A 21047-nucleotide genomic window follows, 5' to 3' on the forward strand; every position below is an offset into this window, starting at 1 on the left:
TTGTCTTCTATTGAAATATCTTGATAACTACTGGATGGGTTGCCTTGAAATTTTGTTCATTCAGGATTGCCAGATGATGAAGTATAATGATTTCAGTGATCCCCTCACTTTTCCTCTAGCATCACCATAACATGGCGTTTGTGGTTAATAGTGAAATGTCTCAACTGTTGAATGGATTCCCATGTAATTTGCTAACATGCTTAACTAAGGTGATAAACACGGTAAACGTTATACCTACTTAACATCAGCAAGTTAACATTGTCACTGTGCTCATGTTAGCACACCAACATTGGCATTTAAACCTATGCCTAAGTATGGCCTCACAGAGCTAGTCTTGTTCCAGAGACTTGGGGTCCTGATGGGTACGGATTCATCACCTTTGCTCCTCAGTGTTCAACTGGGAGACAGACTTATATATCTTTTATATCTTATCTTCAGCAATTTCCTCCTAAAAACTTGGAAATTTCAGATCAGTCTCATATTGCTTACATCACTGGGACTGAGGTTAGACGGGGGGGGACAGAGGAACTAAACCTGACACATTTATAAACTACGAGAAAACTGGAACTTAAGGACTGATTTTGTTCCTCTGGAGGTTTAAACACTCCAGTCCAGGACTGCAGGTGAAAGTTATTGTTTTGTCAATACTTCCTTTCAACATATAAACAGGAAACTGTCTGAGGTGACAGTAAACATAAGAATCATTCGTATCTTATCTCTGACAAAGACCTGGGATTATAGCTTCTTTGTTTACATGCTTAAATGCTGTCCAAAATGGAAACAGTGGGGCTGTTTAGTGGTCTAAGATGCATACCATGGAACCAGTGTCCCTGGTTTGATTCTGGTGGGTGACATTTGCAACATGTCACCCCCAACTCTCTTTCCCTTCTTACTTCCTGTCCGCCTCCACTGTCTAAGTGGCAAAAGGCTGTTACATGGATACCAGAACATTATTATAGTTACGTAACAAGTCATTGGCAGAAAGAGAAGGTTCAAATTGACCCAAAGCAAGACTGAACTTTGCTGTTGCGTGGCACAAAATGTTTGAGGCTGAGTTGCTGTTGGAGGCAAAATGAGTACAAAACAAGGATTGCATGTTAGTTGTCCTCACATGACAAGACCAAGACAAGAGTGTGCCCCACAGAGTCATTGTGCTATGCTAACTTGTTGCTGACTTAGCCTCATAATTAGCAAACACACGTGAGAGTGATATGAATCTTCACATCTGACTCTCAGCAGCAAAGCAAGAATATTTTCCAAAATAAAAAATGGTGAGCTTTTGCTTTTGGTTAGTTAAGTAGCTAACATTTATCAGCCAAAAGCTAGTGGTCATTTCATGCAAGGCTGTAGCAGCAAAACCCCTGAGTGTTTTGAATTGAACGAGGATGCATTTTATTGCTTAATGCAAGTTTTCATCTGTAAAAGGAAGAATGTGTTATTGCTTCTTTAGAAAGTAATGTAGTCTCACTTTAAAGAATGTCATGAGAGGAATAGTTGCTATTGTCAGGATGCTGATGCTTCTGTACCGCATAGATGTGATCAGTCATTAATTCTTTGGATTGTTTGACCCATGGTAGTCATATGAAAGTGTTTTTCACTACCTAATACAAGTGCTCCACAAGGGTTAAGATGACACGAGGGTAGAAATAGCCCCAGCATGAGGTTCACTATACCTAATACACTGGTTTCTGGCATTGGTTCTCGAGACAAACTGGAAAAGACACTAAAACATTTGCCTATCTGCTGTTGAATTTTCCACTGCCCCATTTGCATCCCCAGACTTTAAACCAAACAAATAATAATGCAGGTTTGAGTACAGACGTACAGCTGTAGCTGCAGTCCGTTTATGTTTGCGTCATCCCCAGCTTCCTCTTTTTCTGTGGTTAGTTCAGAATGATGTTGTGACGCTACTCACCAAACTCATTTCTGACTTCTGCCGTACAAATATCAGTTGACGCTGAGCAGGTTCCTCACACACACACAGTGGCAGTTGGAGATATCACAATCCACTAAGAGCAGCCCAGCATCCAGTGACACATGTACAACGCTTTGTTGCCATGCCAAGTCTAGTCGCATCACCACCAAGGGAGCTGCAGCACCTCAACATGGACACTGAGAATAAGCAGAGGGGGAAAGATAGGTAAATATTTTATTTTTACCGATTCATTATGCCTCCTATAGTATTTCATGACACTGCTGATCAGTCTTATATTATAACATGAACATCTCAGTAAAATAAATGTTTGTTTGTTTAACCAGAAGAGGAAACCTGAAGTCTCGTCTGCAGTGTAGATCGTCTCAAGCTGCTAAAACTGAGGGGTAAGGGAAGAAAACCTAAACTGGAAACTAAACATCAAAACTTTTGACCTACTAATTGCATGTATGAATGACAGTACACCCTTCCTTTGTAGGCTTTGTTTTGAAGAGATGTCCCAGTGGTCACATTCACTAGAGAGACTTCTATCATCCAAATGTAAGTTGATCAATACATAGATGCAAAGTCAAGTTTCATAGTCAGTATCCTCTCTCAACACTGGCTAACTGCTGCTCATTTTTCCTATCTATTAAGATGGAATGCAAATTTTCCAGGCCTTCTTGAAGTCAGAGTTCAGTGATGAAAACATTGAGTTTTGGCTTGTGTGTGAGGACTATAAGAAGATCAAGTCTTCCTTCAGGATGTCCTCCAGGGCCAAAAAGATCTTCAAACGCTACATTCAAGCTGAGGCTCCGAGAGAGGTAAGCACAAAGGTTTTTACAATGCAGCTCTTTTCACAATACTTACCATCACTGCTACTTCTTTAGTATTATTATCCTCACCATATTTGCTCATGCTTCCAGATCAACATTGATCACAAGACCAGGGAGCTGATCAGGCGGAACCTTAAGGCACCCACCACAGTTTGCTTCGACGATGCCCAGAGGATCGTTTACGGGCTAATGGAGAGGGACTCTTATCCACGTTTCCTCAGGTCTGAAAGCTATCAAGCTCTAATGGACTCCATATCAGAATCAGTGAAGATGTAAAGAAAATAGATACCTGGGACATTGTTTTTGTAGAAGCCGGACTGTGAAGCTGACCCTTTTGCTGGACTACCTGACAGAAGCTGTTGTGTGTGTTTGATGTCCTGGGACCATTGGTGGTGATTCTAACCAAAAGCACCCAAAACATATCATTTCCTGCACATTCATGCCTCCCTTTTCAGTTGGTGAAGTCATAATTTGAAATTGCACCTGTTGTGATAGCTCTTGTGAAGTAAAGGACTTCCCAGACAGGCAGCAAATACATAGTGAAAATGTTAGGGACTTTCTATGAGAGACGCCAGGAAATGTATGTGGTGCACACAACACCTTCCACCCAAGATTCAAGTACACAAGCTTGTATCTGAATTTGCACACCGTCTTATCTTAGGTTCATTGTTATATCACTAAAGCAATAGATAGGTAGATGGCACCTAGATGGAGATATATTTTGTTTGTTTTTTACATTCTGAAACCAGTGCTGTCACACTGAAATAGCTGATATGTTACAACTATCATTATCTGTTATAAGCTATATGTTGAAAATATATTCCACAGTGTGTGAAAACATTGTGAATATGAATATTAAGATGGATTTGTACATATTTAATAAAAAATATTGCATTTGAATCGAAATGTGTGTAAAACTAATTATTTTAAATGTACAGTACCACAATGACTAGAATCTGTTCTATTCAGACAGACAGTCACAAACCAGCTCAGGTTCCCATGAACCGTTACAAATCCCCTTAAGATTATAGGAAGCAAGTTAGTCACCAATTCATTCATTAATTTTTTTCATTCATTCATATACTTAGTCACAGTTACAATATTATATTCTGTTAGTTTTTTTGAGTTTAGAAATGTCTACTTCAGTGTACCAGGACAACTTAGTCATGGCCTCTGCAATACTGAACAGTGTACAGTGCTTCATATGTCCGAAACTAAGTTATTTTGTTATTCTTATGTTTTTATTTAAAAATATTCTTATTAACTTTCTTTCAAAGAGCTACATGAGAAGGTTGATAGCACTCTCAAGTCTGTGCTAAGCTAAGCTAACCGGCTGCTGGCTGTAGTGTCATATTTAGTGTACAGACATGAGAGTAGTATTGATCTTCTCATCTAACTCTCAGCAAGAAAGCAAAAACTTACAGCCTGGCACATTTGATATCTTTGGGAAGCTTGAGGTTAGCACTAGAATATAAAAAATAAGTTATGTCTGCCTGCACTGCCATTGTTTGAAATGCAGATCAGTGTGCATTTCAACATGTAAGACTGCAGTAGTAATGACAACGTGGTGATTAGTGTATATACTACAGAAACTCTTTCAAATAGTTGAGTATGGTCTACATGAATAAACCAGGCTGTCGCATAATGCTCCCACCCAGCTGTTCTATCATCAGCCTTTCACGCTTATGCATGTGTTTCAAGCTTTTCCTGCCATTCTGCAATTCATTCAGTCTTTGTCTTACCATTCAGTCTTTCATCTACAGTTATAGCGATCAGATCCCAACCTTAGTAATTGTTCTTAATGGAGCAGAAAGATTTAAAACTGAAACTGCATTTGTTTTTTTTTTAAAACACAGAAAAGGAAATCTTTCTGTGGGAACCCATCAGGTATCACTCTACTAAAGGTTACAGAAATTAGGAAGGAGTGTTAAGACCTAACTGCACCACCACATCCTCTTTTAATTTCACTTATGTATCCTTGTGTTTACACAAGCACACAGACACTAGGCAGATGTGCATACACAAGTAATAATGACTCTGAAACACCTATTGTGCTTTCAGACAGTAATAGACAACAAATTGTCAGTAGGAAGGCACCAAAGGACATCAGCTGTTTGTTTTTTTTCTTCAGATGCATCTGAAGTGTTAAACTGACATCGATGGACCAATGTCTTAGTAGTCATCATTTCCTTAGTTGCACTGTTCTGTTATCTAGCAACAAGATGATCCTTTGATAAGTTAGTCATATGACCATGAGAAGATTAAAAAAACTGAAGTCACATATGACAGACAGGATGTTCGAGTTATCATGCAATGTATGATGTATCTACAAATCATTGACATAAAACTTTGCGAGTATCCGCTATCCACAACATATATTACTTAGTCATTGAAACTGAAATTCAGATTTGAAAGTTACAAGTTAAGCTGCTGCGTGTGTCATGAGACAGAGGTCGTCCTTTTGGAACCACATGGGCTGTGTCACAGGAGGTTAGTGGATTACAGTGTGATGTTGTTTCACCAGTTCAACAAAGGAGGCTTTGTTTCAGGTCTGTTTCAGAGCCAGGTGAAAAATGTTCCAGTGGGGACATTTTCCACCAGATTAAAATCAATTTCAGTCAAACATGAGGTTAAAAAAAATTCCATCAGTGGTATACCTGATTAGATCACAATAGATCTAAAACAGAGTTGTTCTTTTTTAACCATTTGAAGACATCAGGTCTTTTTTTATTACAAAATATATCTGGAGGAACAAGCATAAAGGGCAATTGATGTCACAGAGAGTTTGATACAGCACAGCAGCACATACTGAGAAAAAAAGACTTAGAGACTACAGCCGTGCTAGTACCTCTGTAAAGCTGTACCATGGTGAACCGTACTGCACAGTGGTTCTTCAAGCTAAATGCTAACATGTCAACTTTGTCATGCTTTACAATGACAAAGTTAACATGTTCATTTTAGGTATAATGTTTACTGTGTTCACCGTCATAGTTTAACATGTTAGCATGCTAACATTTTGCTAAATAGCACTAGACACAAAGTACAGCTGATTCTGATGGGAACCAAAGGACTGGACAAAAAAAAATTTTTGCCAAAATAGTGGTGCTATTTGAAAAGTTAAGGGATCACCGATGTTATTACAATTCATTCTGAAGCGGACCAGATGTCTGTACCAAACTAAATGACAACCCATACAATAGTTCTTGAGACATTTCACTCAAAAACTCAATGTTAACCTTGTGGGGGCACTAGAGGAAAATTCAGGGGATCACCAAAGTCATTAGCATTCATCCTCTGGGCACCATGAATGTCTTTAGACAATTTCACTGCAATCCATCCATTTCTCTTTAAACTGAAAGCAGGGCAGACTAGATACAAAGTGTGTTAAGTGTGTTTAGACTTAAAAGCGTTAAGCCTACCATAGATCAGAATATTAACCTCAACTGTGAACAGGTTTAGGCAAAACATTAAAAATTTCAAATACTATGTTTATCAATGTTTGGCACAAATGAGTTGATAATGACAGTTTTTGTGATTTGTGATTCATTCTTGTATCATGGGTAGGATTAGGTCTTAAATCAAATCTATCCTAGCATGCATCAATTGGAACACAGTGAAACAATCTGGACACGCAAAGAGTCTCCAGTCCACTTGACCTGCTGATCTATGGACTATTAGAGAAAGCTACAGACAAGGGAAAAAACCTCTTGACTTGCATTTTAACCATCATGTTATCATATAAAACCCAATGATACATCCACCTGGTAAACAACAAGCTATCAGGCTGCCCTGATGGGAAATGCAAATGAAAAGCTGTAAAAGTCTTTTCACCCTTGGTTTCAGCTGCCAGAGATGTATTATGTCAAACTAATATGTTATCAAAAGTATGCCTAAATGACCATAATCTTCAAATCCTATCATGCAAATATAAGATCTATATCTATATCTACAGTATTAGGGGTTATATAACTTCTTATTTTAGAACAACACAGTTTCATATGCAGCAAGATTTTAATGAATTATCTGTGAGAGTTTTGAAGAATATAGAGATTACAGTGATGATGGTGATGGTAAAAGATGATGCTGTCCAACTGTGAGATTTATTCATACATAAAACAGCAACAGGTTTGTAGCTATAAACCAGTGTGATTACAGTGGTTATATGTAGCTGATGGTGTAACACTTGTGCTAAAGCAGACCTAGATATTCAAAAAGCATCCATATTTAGTCATGTCATGTCTTTTTTTTTTCAGGTCAAATTTATAAGTAGGTGAGATAATTTAATATGTTTGTTTCTTTCGTGTATTTTATTGAAACTAGGAAGAATTTAGACGCAGGACTTTTAGTGGATATCAGGTCAAATCATGGTGTCTGTAAGTGGTTTTAAATAAAATACGACAATTTTGCAAACCCATATTTTCACTTGTTTTCAGAACAATGTTTTAAGATTTAATACTTGATCCAACTACCTCTTAATATTGTTCTTACTGATTTAAGAGAGGCATCTAATATCATGATAAACATTTTACCTCATCCAGTTAGTGGTTTCGGGCAATGGTTGGAGGTGATGAACACGTGGAAGCCCGTTCTCACCACTTGGGGTAAAAGAAACCACAAAATTCCAATGATATGTTTTTCCACTATTAAGCCTTTTCTTAGGCCTGGTGTATGCTACTGTGTCGAATTGACGCCCTAGTTACGCCGTAGCCGCGTACCCTTGTTTTGGTTTTGTTTTAAGGTGTCACAAGACTGAAATGTTGGGAACTGTAATGGTAACTTTAAAACTTAGTTTACAAGTGATATTCCACGCACTCAGTACGTATAATCACACATTACAGCCTAGCCCTAGCCACTGAGGTTATGAGTTGCTGGTTGGAAAGAATAGGAGATTTTACTCTTTATTCAGGCTGCCACTGTTAATCTAATACATCAAAGTTGATTATAATTATTATAACTAAAAATTAAGGTCTACTGTGTGCATGATTTCTCCGTTAATGGTATTGGATCAGGTATTCTGTATATATAATCTATATTCTATAGGTAACTGTACTCAAAGCATACGTTTTCTCGCTTTCAAAGTTCAGGAATATAGCGCACTTTTGGATGTGTATGAGGTGCCAGGTTTTCCCTCTCACAATAACTTCCTGTTAAACACAACGCAGTCTGGTCCTGGAAACCACGTGCTAATTCACGTGCATCATGCCTTTGTTTCAAATTCAAGTTCTGTCTTGTCTATACTGTTTTTTCTTTGGTTTATGTTTGTGTCTAACATTTAAAGTTGCAGTTTCTCAGTTTTCTGAACATGTGACCAAAACATTTTAGCCATGCTATAGGCAGGGCTTGTGGGATGTTGCTCTTTTGGACTGTTGATTCACCAGTTTTGTACAGACATTCATGGTGCCCAGACAACGTATCCCACTGACTTTGTTTATCCTTCCCCTAGTGCCACCAGCGGACAGACATTTGTGGTTTTGACTGAAATGTCCCAAAAACTGTTGAATGAATTTCCATGAAATTTTGTTACTCTTGTTATACTCTTTAGCTAATAGTTCATTACGATAATTACTTCCAAAAGGAATCAAAGAAATCACAATATTTGTATCTGTTACCCCCCATCTCCATCCTCACTCTTGCATCCCTGAACAAAAAATACACATATAATACCTAATACAAAAACAAATAAATAAATGCATAAACAAAAAAATATGGGGAACAGAAACAGGTGCATTTAGCTCTTGACAAATTGTGCACATTTGCACCCTTTATATTGTAAACCCTATTCTTTCATCTATATATTCATATAACTGTGAAATTTTAATTATAAGACCTTCGATGATTTGTACCTCCAATTCAAGTGTATAATGTCTGTTCTGATCTTATTCCATCCAAATTCAGGTAAATTAACTTCCAAATCCTGCGAGTTAACATCTCTATTTTGTTAACTTCATTAATAATATCGTTCCATTCGTGGTGCATATTGTTTCAGCCAATATTTGGTTATCTGCTTAAGTGCTGCTTCTCTTAAAATTCTAAAGAGGTGCTTGTCAGATTGCTGAGAAAGTAAATGAAGTGTTTTACTTCATAGTAATTATACTGGCCCCGATGAGAGCATGCATTGAAATTAAATATCCATAGTTTACCTTATCTCGGTCCCCTGTTAATACTAAGAACAGCTACGTTAAAGATTTCCTTACTTTGAGTTATGCTCGCAAACACAATGTTAAAAAAGAACAAACATAAGATCCGGAACATATATGCAAATATACTGTACCTGTAATTTATATGGTCAAAAGAATTACAGATTGGACGTTTAAACTACTGGACTGTAACAAATACCAATTTGAATTCACCGCAAGTTTTTAATGCTGATATGCAATTGTCAGAAAACAACTTTCACTATATTGCAACTTCTGATGTTCCACCGGTAATAATATCACTCTCAAAAACAAAGTTTCAAATACACAAAACTCACTTATTTTAATGATCCAAACAAATTAATATTGATTGTGTACTAAGGCATATCACTTTTTTTTAATGAAAGCCCTTTTAAAAAAGAAACTAAAATTAAAAAAAAAAAATCCAAAGTATGAAGAAACAGTGACGATAGTGAAGAGGAGGTCATTCAGAAACTGTGAGTGAAAGATAGAGGGAAATGGCAAAAAAAAAGCAAAATTGCTTTAAGCAACTTGTGACCACCTGACCTGTGACTAAGAATAGCACAGACTTGAATGGTGAGCTAAAGGATGTACAGACTGGGTGACTTTCAACAGTGTTTAACTGTGGAGAATGTGACGGGGGTTGTAAAGTTTGTTTTATAATTAAACATTAAGGAAGATCACAAGGTTTGACGCACTCTGAATGGCCTATTAATGTGGCTGCTTCTAATTATGTAACAATCAGTCTGCATGTCAACAGAGGTTAAAGACAGCAAGACACAAAGGAAAAAGACTGGGAGAAACACTGGTGTCTAGACATAACACTCAGATTCTGCTCTGGTTTTGACCCTCATCAGTGAGAGGAGACAGTCAGGATAAGGTGGTGAAGGTCTTAGGTTGTAGATCTGACAGAAATCTAAGAAAAATTCTTCAGAGGATTCAGTGGTATCATGCATACTGAAAGATACCGTCAAATTATAATTCACAGAGGAGGTTCCGTAATTCAAATTCAGCAATGAATGAGCTTTCGAGGATTTCTCTAGACCTCCAGGACTCAAAGAGAATGTAAGTACGATATGTTTCATTTGTAATGCAGTGAGGCTTATTTTGAATGCTTTTTGTTTTATACACCTGGGACAGTTAGACTTATATATTCCTATCATTTACCTCTCCTGTAGACATAATGCATGGAAATCAAGAATACAAAAGTACTTCATCCAGAGTCCATTACCATGGAGGAAAATCAACAGGTGGATTTTAATTTGATGATACTGCATATTAATATTGTATTGTCTAATATTTTGTTAAAATGTGAACAAAATCAAAAACCTTCCTTTTCTTCAATCTACAGACAGGAAACAAATGAAGCAAGCCTTCTGGGAGACTCTCTGGAGACACTCCTTTCCCAGAAATGTAATTTTCATCTGCTTTCAAGCAACACAAAACTAATATCATGGGTTTTGGATTTTCTGGCTTTTTTTGTTTTGTTTTTGTTTTGTTTGTTTTTTTACTGTTTTCTTAATAAAAAGTTATGTTCTCTTGTGTTACAGGTGGACAGATAGCATTTCGGGGCTTCCTGAAGTCAGAGTTCTGTGACGAAAACCTGGACTTCTGGCTTGCATGTCAAGAGTTCAAAACTTTTGACAGTCCAGAGGAGCTAACAAGGAGAGCAGCAAGGATTTATGAAGAGTTCATCAGGGCTGAGTCCCCCAGACAGGTAAAAATACACTACTGGATGACAGAATCAAAAGGGGAGAACTTTTGTGCAGGCAAATGTGCTCAAAACTAAATATAAGCATAGGATAAGAAAAACCTAATTTTGTTTGTGCATGAATATTCAATGTCTTTATTGAAAGAGTGAGAACAAGTGGAATTTTCTAGAAAAATGCTCGGGTAGTTAAAGTCCTAAAAAAAAACACTGCCCTGTATAATTTACTTTACATTAACCACAGCAACCAGATAGTTACTTTCTGACTCTGGTCATGATGCAGGTGGCTGCACACACTGTGCAGTATGTATCGCACATTAAATGTCTAAATAGTAACTGCACGTTCAGTTATTTTAGCTGTGTGTTCCTTTACATATCCTTACAGGTAAACGTAGATTTCTACACAAGAGAGATCATTAGTCAGAGTCTCCAGCAACCAAGTCCATCATGTTTTGCCGTGGCACAGAAGAAAATCTACAGCCTAATGGCGAACGGAGCCTTCCCACGCTTCATCAAATCTGAGCAGTACAAAGTCCTGTGTGATGCAGCTTCTAAACAGAGAGGCTTTGGGAAGCGATGGAAGGCCAGACACCGAGCAGACACTTCCTCTTCCCTCAAAATGTCACATCAGCAACATAATGTCTGATGAGACTGAAAGTTGTGCCAGTGACAGGTCATAACATACCGCAGGCGGTGCCATCTGGTCCACAGTGAACACTGGACATCACCAAAAGTCAAACTGTAAATTAAAACTTAGTAATATTCATGAATTGCACATGATTGCAGGACTGTCGTGTATTGTGCACTTGTTTGCACTTAAACAATATTTTAAAAAATGTAGATGACCTTGACATGTATGCATCATGAAGCTCTGCAATGCTATGGACTTTAATTTTGTGTTAAATAAATGGAAAATGTTCAACTGACTTGGTGTGCTACTGCCACCCAGTGGTGACTTCTGAAAACTTACAAACAAAAATAAATTTTGAGCTACTGGTCTCAATATTTGCAAAAAAAATAAGTTATACAGATGTGTGTGTTTTAATGAGAAAAAAAATGATAATTTATGAACCTCTTAACTTTTCTTCACTTGTTGTCTGACCCTGACATGCACCAGAAAGACACATTCAAGATGTAACCAACAGTAACCCTGAATGAATGGAGGTTTTTAATCAACTGTAACCTGTTGTATATTATATAACCTCACCAACTCCCACAAATATACAAGTCAGTTTTATTATTATAAAGGGGGATTCCTAAATAGGCTGAGTTTGAGAAAAAACCATTCCATTTCAGTCCATTTGAAATCACATTTCTAAAATAATCTCCGGTAGATCTCTTCCTTTTCTGTCAAATTCTTACAAAAAGAATGTCATTTGTCTAAATGCATTCAGTCTGTGTTCAATTAACAAGTAATGTCTCGTGGTAAAGAGACCAAGAAAAGCAGTCAATTCTGCTGGAGTGCACAATTCAGCCATCAATACTTTTCCTACTGTGACATATCAAAATGTCCTCCGTGGAGAAGGCCAATCGTTGGCTCCATCCATCAAAACTAGCATTGTACTTGAAAATGGAAATTTGAAATGGACATTTACAGGAGGGCCATCTGAGTCATAAGTACTCCACAGAGAGACGGGTGGTATGAACAGTCCTCATACTTTATAAGCAATGGGTCAGCACGCAACATTATCGTCTAATTCTCTGTGCCTCCTTCCATGTTCTGTAGCCTACCACTGACATATCTGCTTTGATTATGAAAATAGTGGTTATAAAACCCAGCAGTATCGGGAATCAATTAGCCAAGTAAGAAAGCATACAAAGAATGTGACTGAGTGTTAGCTCCACAAATGCATCATAGAAGAATAAGAATAAAAATATAGCAAAAGCAAGGGAAAAATAAATAATAAATAGTGAAAAAAAAAACAAAACTAAATTTAAATCTATTTACAGACAATCATGGTATTGGATGGCATATAAAAAACTGAAATGAAATATGTACTGTGCTATGGAGAAAGAAGTGACGAGTATGAAATATATGAAGGTAACAAGTGCGAAAATTAGATGTGCATAATTAAACTGTTTAACACTGGAGTTGGAAGGCAATGTACAATGTAAAGTCCAGTGAGATGAAGCAGGTCATCTCCTCGGCTGAGTGAATTATGCGCTGCAGCCTCTGACTGTCCTGTTTGGTTGCTGCACTGTAACAGAAGGTGTTGGATGATGTCTGGATGGACTCAGCGATGGCAGTGTAGAGCCGGGTCAAGGAGGTGTAAAGAGGAGTGGATGTATAATGGGGGGAAAGGGGGGTCTAGATTGAGCCTTTGTCTGTCAACCCTGCATTAGAACTCGTTCAGGTCGTCTGCCAGGTGACGGTCATCTGTAGAGATGATGAATGGTGATTTCTTGCAGGCCTTTCCAAACCGACGATGAGTGGTGGGCCAAGAAACTGACCTTTGAGCATCTCAGCATGCCTCTCTCTGGCTGCTGTAATTATTCCCTTCAGCTCACGAGGAGAGAGAGGAGGTAAAAGGGACAGAAGTGATGTGTATAACTGACCACCAGATGATCTGGGTGTCAAGGGGAGTCAGTGGATGGACATTTCACTTAGAAATTCTATTAAAGATTTTGCTGGGTGGAGATGCACTGTACAAGTACTACTACAAGTACTACTGCGTGGGACTCCGCTTAGGTCAAGAGCAAATGTTTTATGACCCACTACTGCGAGAGAGAGAGAGAGAGAGAGAGAGAGAGAGAGAGCGAGAGAGAAACGTGATACCGTGTGTGATGGTACTCTGTATCCCAGCATCCATCACGGCACCGCCCCTGGTTAGCTCACTGACGGTCAGTGGGAAGGCCTTTTTGTCATCTAGCTACATCAAAAACTTGAGCACTGTGCACGTATATTGTGGTAAGTTCGTGTGTATATCACGCAGGTCTGATTGGCGACAAAAATTGCTGTGATTAGCAACAGTGTATGTTAGCAGTGAAAACGACACAGTTTGGTTAAGGTTATCGTAGCTAAGGAGCCAGCTGCCCATCCCAGGCGAGCTGCACCAAGCCGACTAGCCCAGCTTTCCGGTACCCGGCTAGGAAAAAGCTCAGATATGAGACTTTATAGTTTGTGGTTGGAGGACACCGGATGGGTAACATTACTGTGCAGCTAAAGCAAAGAAACCTTAGGAGTAGAGTGAATATATATATATATATATATAAATATAATTATTTTTATTTTTTTTAATTTATTTATTTATTTATTTTTACCTCATAACTAGCTATATAAGTATTTAACATGAATAGACCATTATTAAAATCTGCTCAGCCAGCTGGTTAACGTTGACTAACTTCGTGCTGCCCAGACTGCCCTATTTTGCTAGCCTAACGGAGTTAGCAACCTGAACTGTAAATGCAGTTTACCTGAAGTTGACAATCTAGTTAACAGCTGAGCTTGTTGTCGCTGTATATAACTTTAACGTTATGTGTGGTAGAGTTTTCTACCATCTTATACAAACAGCTCAGTGTGGCTGGTATCTGTCTTTTGTGTATCATCATGTCCTGTAATCGGCTTTAAGCTATTTCTGTCAGTGCACAGAGGCAGTGAGTAAGTAATGCTGCCAGCGAAGTCAGCGTTATCTTGTGTTCATAGACAGACTCTGCTTGGCCATACATCTCCACAGCAGTTTACTAGAGCTCAAACTTGTGGCATTTTGGTAACGTTGTTTTACATGCGGCTTAACCCTGTCCCAAAACAATGCCATGAAAGGGAAATGAAGTCAGGCATAATTCTGTTGATCTCAGCTGTGTCTGATAGTGCACTGATTATTTTTTTGATCGGTGTGACTTTGATCTAACTTTGATGGCAAAGTTAAAAAGGGATCCTTAACTAAGTATCAACCACTCATTGTACCCAGTTAATATAGTAGCGACTAAAATTCTCTTTCACCATTTTCTGTTTCAGGCCTTGTCTAGCGTTACAATGGAGCCATTGGGAAGTACTACAATAGCTTCATCGAGCAACCACACCCTGAACTCAACAGGTGGTGGTTGTTGTCCACGGGAGGTCAGCGATAAAGTGAGACTGTGCCGCTTCCTCTGCTATGGCTCTGAGGGGGACATATACACTGCCAGGGAGGAGGGTCGTGTCAGCATGGAGAGTGCTGGAGCCCTCCTCTCCCTGCTGCAGGAGGGCCGGGGTACCGAGGTGGTGGAGGAGATAAAAAGGTTCTCTCAGGATGGGCGAGCTGTCAGACTCAGCCCCTCCTTCTTTGCCTTGGCTTTGTGCTCTCAGCACTCTGAGCTGAAGACAAGGCAGGCAGCGTTCAAGGCCCTAAAGGAAGTTTGTCGTGACCCAGCCCATCTGTTTTCTTTCATCCAGTACAAGAAGGAATTGAAAGAGGGCATGAAGTGTGGGATTTGGGGACGTGCCCTGAGGAAAGCAGTGTCTGACTGGTATAATGAGCAAGATGCCATGAGTCTGGCTGCGGCTGTGACCAAATGTAAACAGAGAGAGGGATGGTCGCATCAGGATCTGCTCAGGCTCTCTCACACCAAACCAGCTAATGAAGGTGAGTTTACACACACCCACATTATTCACTGTGGTTTAAAGCGGAGAGGCAAAAATATCATCCATCTGACATTATAATATCCATGCTTTGCAGTAAATAACTTGAAGGTCATAACACATTTTTTTTCAGCTTCTGGGAAAGCTAGAGTTTTTTAAGTCATTGTATTGTAGAATTTCTAAGGAAATATACTGTTTAGTGTCTTTAAGTCATTGTTGGAGATGGCTTGTTTATGACTACCAATTTATTGTCATACTCTCAGAAACTTTTTCCCTTGCTACTTTACTTACAGTATTTGTGCGGTGTGACCTCTGCAACAGCAACATAGGCAGTGACAACTGCAAAATTAGAAAGCCAAATAAGTTAAATACCATATTAGCAGTATGTGGGAGCTTTAATAAAGGTCTGACTGTCTTATAAACCTAAATTAATTATAAGTAAACACAAAAAATAGTGTTTGCAGCATATTAATTCATTTTAACCTATGTATTTTATACTGAAATGGTAACAACAGACTGAGAGCCAATCAACGTGCACCTGCCCATATTCATATGATTTCCAAAAATAGATTTATTTGAAATGGTGATCCCACCACAAGAACTGCTGAGGAATATACACTCAAAGCCTCAAGTGTTAAACGCGAAAGTTGACGACAAGTTAGCCTACCGTTTTTAGGTGACATGCCATGTTGGTTGATGAGTAAACGTTTAGTAAACGTTAAAAAAAGTTAGACCTAGCAGTATCCATCAGGTTGGGCGATTTAATTAATCATGGAAGACAATTGATGTAGCACTTTTCTCCTTATAAAAGTTACACCAGCAATTGTCCCCCCATTGACAATTTGTTCGGGTGAGAGCATATCAACCAACCAGTCGACCAGGAGACTAAAGCCCTAAGACAATGAGAAAAAGCATTATCTTTACCAGCTTGTCATTAACTACATTGCTGCTGTGTTGTAGGGTGAATCTGTTATATGTGGCCTGACCCTGTATATCTGTAAACCTGTCCTGACTAACACTGTGCAAGATTTAAGTTTTAACTCTACATCGTGAAATAGATGAAAAGGGCTGCTTAAGTCAGACTGTAATGGTCTTACATTTGTGTTTTCCAGCAATTGCCTTGATCAGCAAATATGTAACAAAAGGATGGAAAGAAGTCCAGGTTTCTTACGCAGACAGAGAGAACTCAGAAGAGGTTGTCAAAGTACTTTCATATCTTGAAGTGGTGGAGAAGGTCAAGCACAGTTGTGATGAAACAGAGGTCATTAATTTAATAGAGGAACACAAACTTGAGAGGGAACAGCTGCTGACGGACCACCTGAAGTCCAAACAGGTGAGTGGTGGGGTTTTTTTTTTTTGGTTTTTTTTTTTTCGGTTTTTAAAAAAAAAAATAATTTTTGTCATTGTCATTTCAACATCGGGATTATTTTCAGAGCTTCTTTTGTTTTCATCAAACTGACATTATGGACCAATGATACTGTTTCACACACATCCCGCATCCAACACTATAGAATAAGCTGCAAAACAACATTGCATTGTCAGGGTATTTGTTATTACCTCTGCCAAGGAGGTTATGTAATCACCTGTGTCTGTTTGCTGGTTTGTTTGTTTGTTTGTCAGCAGGATTACACAAAAAGTACTAAACTGATTTGCACCTAACTTGGTGGAGGGAGGGGGCAGGGAAGAACCTGTTATATTTTGGGATTTAGATCAGGATTGTTTACTATGAATCTGAATTTTTTTCTCTGAAGTCTGGTGAATGTTTTTTGACATTGGCTTTGGTGGAGGTATGCGCTCTACTTAGTGCATTTTCTAGTTTGGAAACTGTTTTTTGTTATCGGTACAACTGAGAAATGTGCCATCGTGGCTACACTGTGAACTGCATTTCCCTACAGACTTTTCAAAGAAATAGTGAATATTGGGGGGGGACAAATGTTTGCATGAGCTGCTAGACATGTTAAAGACTGATTGGAAGTATATCATCTGGAAGGAATCTGTTAAGGAAATATGTGATTATGTTTTTGTTTTTTTTCTGGAGATATGGAGAGCTCTGTTGAAGGAAATGCCTCTCCAATCAGTGCTGAGGATCTTGGGTAAGATGACGTCAAACAAAATTCTTGAACCAGGAGGCCCAGAGACTCAAGCTGTATGTGACAGAATCCAGAGCGAGACGGCGCTAAATAAGGTAGGACCCGTAGATCTTTCTCATTAATTTACAGCTGTTTTTTAGATAAAACATGAGACAGCGTTCGAGTATTTGATGTTTCTCTTGAAATTGCCAGGCAAAGGTCCACCCTTTCAGCATTCTCTTGGCTACAGAGAACTACAAAAGAGGTCAAGGCTACCAGGGTAAAACCAAATGGGAACCAGACAGCAGCATACTCAAAGCAATGGACTCTGCCTTTTACAAGAGTTTTATGGTAGGTTCTTTTATTTCCACAGCTTCTCACAGACCATCAAAGAAGACAGCAACTAATAGCATTAAATAACATAAATAATCTCTTGTACTGTTGCACTTCTGTCCTCAGAATGTGGAGCCTGTGGGTAAACGCTTCGTAGTGGCAGTAGATGTGAGCACATCACTGAGCAGCATTGTCCCAGGGACATCAATCAGCACTGCTGTTGCTGCTGCTGCCATTACCATGGTAAGACAGTGCTAGAGCTAGATAGCTACACAGTGTGTGGGTATTTGTTGTTGCAGTCGGAACAGCTGCGTCTGTGAGCAGGGCTCGAACCGGCCCATCTTTGGAGGAAGCTGGGGCCAAGGAACTGGTCTGTTGACACATGGCGGATTCCTGCAAAATTCCTTCCACTGCGTGATTATTGTACTCCCCAGGCCCTAAAGGAGTTATTGGCTTAGATGTGTGACATCACAATGATGATTCTCTGATTTGTTGAGAAAATTGTAATATGAGAGGATACTTGTAGCAGGTTGTTTTATTTTGCTGCATCGCATGTGTGTGTATGTGAGAGAGATTCATTTTGTAATAGTGAATTCATGCTTTTCTTTTGACCTTTGTGTCTGACGCAGATTTTTGCAAGGTCAGAGGTGGACACACAAGTGCTGGCCTACTCTGAAGGAACTTTGGTTCCATGCACTGTGTCTGCTGACATGACTCTCGCACAAGCAACAGTTGAACTAGTTAAGGTAAGGCATATTAGAGCATCAAGGAGTAAAAAAAGTATTTAGTTACTGATCATTATACTAAAGGAATAAGATCATTTTATGACCACTAATAAGTACACAATACATACAAATTGTCTAATAAATTTAGAAATCTGGTAACAGAATAGGTGTTGTGTTCACATTGTCTTCACTGAACATTTCTTGCTCTTGAACTCCGGCCTTTCCACCATATGCCCCAGATCCCAGGTGGGAGCACAGACTGCACCCTCCCCATCAGTTGGGCCACAGAGAATGGGAAAGCTGTAGATGTGTTCATTGTTCTGACCAACAACCCGTTGTGGACATTTACTGCCAGCCGAGTGGAGTCTCTACAGAAGCACAGACAGGTACATTTATTCATTCACATCTGCTTGGGCAGGGGATTTAATTGACTCATCTATTAGGTAAAGATTGTTTTTGAAAAAGGGATTACACAAACACAAGGTCATGTTAATTCGCAATTTAATGGGTACAGATTTAATCAGACTAATGGGATGAGGTTCTTTTTCGCATTTATATTAAAGCTGATCCCTGGGTTTATTTCTAGATTGGCATGGCATTTGACGAGTACACGGTTTTCGTCATACATTGTTTTTATTTGTGTTGTTATATTAGATAGACCTTTGTAATAAGATTGGGTGAAAGGACACAATTAATTTTCTGTAATTACGACAGTTACTTTTCATCAGTAACAAGAATTAAAGGCTCAGTAAATGTGAGCATACATACATGCTTTTTGCAAAAACAACCAACAAAAAAAAAAAGCTAAATAATTATTTTTATATGTGCATTTTCTCAACAGAAATCAGGAGCCAATTCCAAGTTGGTGATGTGTGGGCTGACTTCCATTGGACACACCATCGTAGACACAGAAGACAGGGGTTTACTGAGCATCTGTGGCTTCGACCTCGGAGCTTTGAGTGTCATTCGTAACCTAGCCCAGGATCTGATCTGATAAAGTATTGGGACTTCGTCTTTAAATCATGTGGTTAGAGTACAAAATGAAGGCGCAAAGTGGACCAACGTGGCTCACTTAGCATGTAGCGTGCCCTAAAACAGCACTAATCCAAAAGATGTTGACATTTACAACTCCAATTTCTTTTTGTATTTTGTCGCTTACAAGTCAATTGACAAAGTGTCCAGCGGGCTGGACAAAACTCTCCAAAAATAACAAATGTTGTGTGCATATATTTTTTCTGAAATTTGAAAAGGAGGTGATAAGACATGTCATTGCACATCATGCTGTCAAGACTTAAGGTGCAAACAGCACTCTGTATGACAAGCTGTTTAGTGCTTTGATGGTTCTTAATTAGATACTAACCCACTCAATAATAAATTCAACTCATTTATAGCAAGATGTTGGTAGATTAAATAAGAGGAAAAGTGTAGGAGTCAGAATGTTAGAGGCTTAGTGCAACTCTAGGTTTATTTTGGGGGGATTTACTGTAGTTTCTAGTATGCATCTATGGTTTGATTTTAGCAGGTTTGATGTGATTGTAGAGGTGTTTTAAATTTGAAAACCTGTCCCTCTGTTTTATGTAGCATTATTATAAATTATTAACAGATATGATAGAGATGAACTGAAACAAAGCACCAAAAGTCAACAGAATACCTTGCAGTTTTTCTGGCTATTCTGTTAAATTCTTTGATTTATTTGACCAGAGAAGATTTTTTTTTTTAATAGTAATATTAATGTGTAGAATTCTGTTTACACAACTCTGGCCTTTAGCTTATCTACAATTCTTAGTTGTTGTATTAACATTTGTTTTACACTAAGCCAATTTTTATTTTAAAACTGAGTTATATGTTCTGCTCTTGTCAAATTTATTCCACATAAGAATACCCTTGGTGCTCTTAAATGTCATGATACATTTTTGGGGGATTATTTGGGTTATTGGTTGTTGTATATTCCTTTGTGAAACAATGATGCCAATATTTGGAACTGTAAGTCAGTTTGCTGTAAATTGGAGAAATTGACTTGATCTCATATTTTAGTCTGAATTCTATGCATCACAATTGGGATTATACTGTATTATTATGTCCAGGAAGGACAAATCATAGCTATTTAACAACTGTTTAACAAGACAGAATCTGCTAGAACAGCAACGATTCTATATTTTTGATGTAAGAATGTTCGTTATGCAAAAACTAACAGATGATTGCTACCTTCCTGGAATTAAATGAATTGAATGTACTTTTGTAAAACATGTAACCGTAGAGATTTAAAGTACAATGCTTTATATTTCCTCAGACATAATAAACACACACTGTACAGTGTTTTAGCGTTAAGGGCAAATTCATTTTGGGGAAATGCAAGTAAACAACTACAGTGGTGCTTCTTGTTTTAAGCAACAGTAATTGCTGTAATTATTGACAGCATTCAGTAAACTTGTCACTTATTGTCCATTCTAGTGTAATTCACTCTATATGAAGAAAAATAAACTCCTGACCATGTTACTGTGAAGAATTTTTGTCCACACATGCTGATACTGTGTTCAGACAATGTCCACTGTCTTTTTGGCCAAAGGTCAAAATGCTATAAAGCTGAAATATTTGTGTAATATGATTATTGATACAACGTTTGTAGTTGAAAGTCTGGCACAACAGATAGTTATTATAAAGTTTGATAGTTCACAAGTGTTTCACCACCATGTTTAACTTTTTCCATCTCATTGTCTGTTGTTTCCACTTTGCATAAGTATTTGACTGTAG

At 38.4% G+C, this 21047-nt stretch overlaps 3 protein-coding genes across 5 annotated transcripts; all 3 read left to right on the forward strand.

Annotated features, from left to right (window-relative positions):
* The first annotated feature begins 1937 nt into the window (after positions 1-1937).
* Positions 1938-3108, forward strand: LOC120798480 (regulator of G-protein signaling 13-like). The gene is made up of 5 exons (XM_040142736.1): positions 1938-2140; positions 2260-2319; positions 2412-2473; positions 2570-2736; positions 2839-3108. Exons 1-5 carry the CDS (start codon positions 2058-2060, stop codon positions 3022-3024), a joined length of 558 nt encoding a protein of 185 aa, XP_039998670.1. The 5' UTR covers positions 1938-2057; the 3' UTR covers positions 3025-3108.
* Positions 3109-5121: 2013 nt separating this feature from the next.
* LOC120799235 (regulator of G-protein signaling 21-like) lies at positions 5122-11389 on the forward strand. The gene is made up of 6 exons (XM_040144237.1): positions 5122-5238; positions 9892-9968; positions 10082-10153; positions 10255-10316; positions 10454-10620; positions 10997-11389. The coding sequence occupies exons 2-6, from the start codon at positions 9919-9921 to the stop codon at positions 11255-11257; spliced, it is 612 nt and encodes a 203-aa protein (XP_040000171.1). The 5' UTR covers positions 5122-5238; positions 9892-9918; the 3' UTR covers positions 11258-11389.
* A 2029-nt stretch (positions 11390-13418) lies between these two features.
* ro60 (Ro60, Y RNA binding protein) lies at positions 13419-20612 on the forward strand. Of its 3 annotated transcripts, none has more exons than XM_040144685.1 (9): positions 13419-13519; positions 14567-15173; positions 16282-16502; positions 17208-17354; positions 17452-17589; positions 17698-17814; positions 18201-18317; positions 18536-18682; positions 19138-20612. In XM_040144685.1, the coding sequence occupies exons 2-9, from the start codon at positions 14585-14587 to the stop codon at positions 19288-19290; spliced, it is 1629 nt and encodes a 542-aa protein (XP_040000619.1). In that variant the 5' UTR covers positions 13419-13519; positions 14567-14584; the 3' UTR covers positions 19291-20612. The 3 variants fall into 3 exon arrangements, with proteins under 3 accessions (XP_040000619.1, XP_040000620.1, XP_040000621.1); XM_040144686.1 differs by lacking the exon at positions 13419-13519 and adding an exon at positions 13578-13689; XM_040144687.1 differs by lacking the exon at positions 13419-13519 and adding an exon at positions 13696-13793.
* The last annotated feature ends 435 nt before the right edge of the window (positions 20613-21047 follow it).

Source organism: Xiphias gladius, chromosome 14, assembly GCF_016859285.1.
Source record: "Xiphias gladius isolate SHS-SW01 ecotype Sanya breed wild chromosome 14, ASM1685928v1, whole genome shotgun sequence".
NCBI lineage: Eukaryota > Metazoa > Chordata > Actinopteri > Istiophoriformes > Xiphiidae > Xiphias > Xiphias gladius.

What these genes read in the sequence shown, in the direction of transcription:
- LOC120798480 (XM_040142736.1), top strand. Translation starts at nt 2,058, where the DNA reads ATGCCAAGTCTAGTCGCATCACCACCAAGGGAGCTGCAGCACCTCAAC. An exon ending in GAGACTTCTATCATCCAAAT is followed by an intron (nt 2,474 to 2,569) that starts GTAAGTTGATCA and finishes CTATCTATTAAG; the next exon opens with ATGGAATGCAAATTTTCCAG. An exon ending in AAGCTGAGGCTCCGAGAGAG is followed by an intron (nt 2,737 to 2,838) that starts GTAAGCACAAAG and finishes TCATGCTTCCAG; the next exon opens with ATCAACATTGATCACAAGAC.
- LOC120799235 (XM_040144237.1), top strand. Translation starts at nt 9,919, where the DNA reads ATGAATGAGCTTTCGAGGATTTCTCTAGACCTCCAGGACTCAAAGAGA. An exon ending in CTCCAGGACTCAAAGAGAAT is followed by an intron (nt 9,969 to 10,081) that starts GTAAGTACGATA and finishes CCTCTCCTGTAG; the next exon opens with ACATAATGCATGGAAATCAA. An exon ending in GACACTCCTTTCCCAGAAAT is followed by an intron (nt 10,317 to 10,453) that starts GTAATTTTCATC and finishes CTTGTGTTACAG; the next exon opens with GTGGACAGATAGCATTTCGG.
- ro60 (XM_040144685.1), top strand. Translation starts at nt 14,585, where the DNA reads ATGGAGCCATTGGGAAGTACTACAATAGCTTCATCGAGCAACCACACC. An exon ending in CTGCTGCTGCCATTACCATG is followed by an intron (nt 17,815 to 18,200) that starts GTAAGACAGTGC and finishes TGTCTGACGCAG; the next exon opens with ATTTTTGCAAGGTCAGAGGT. An exon ending in CTCTACAGAAGCACAGACAG is followed by an intron (nt 18,683 to 19,137) that starts GTACATTTATTC and finishes TTTTCTCAACAG; the next exon opens with AAATCAGGAGCCAATTCCAA.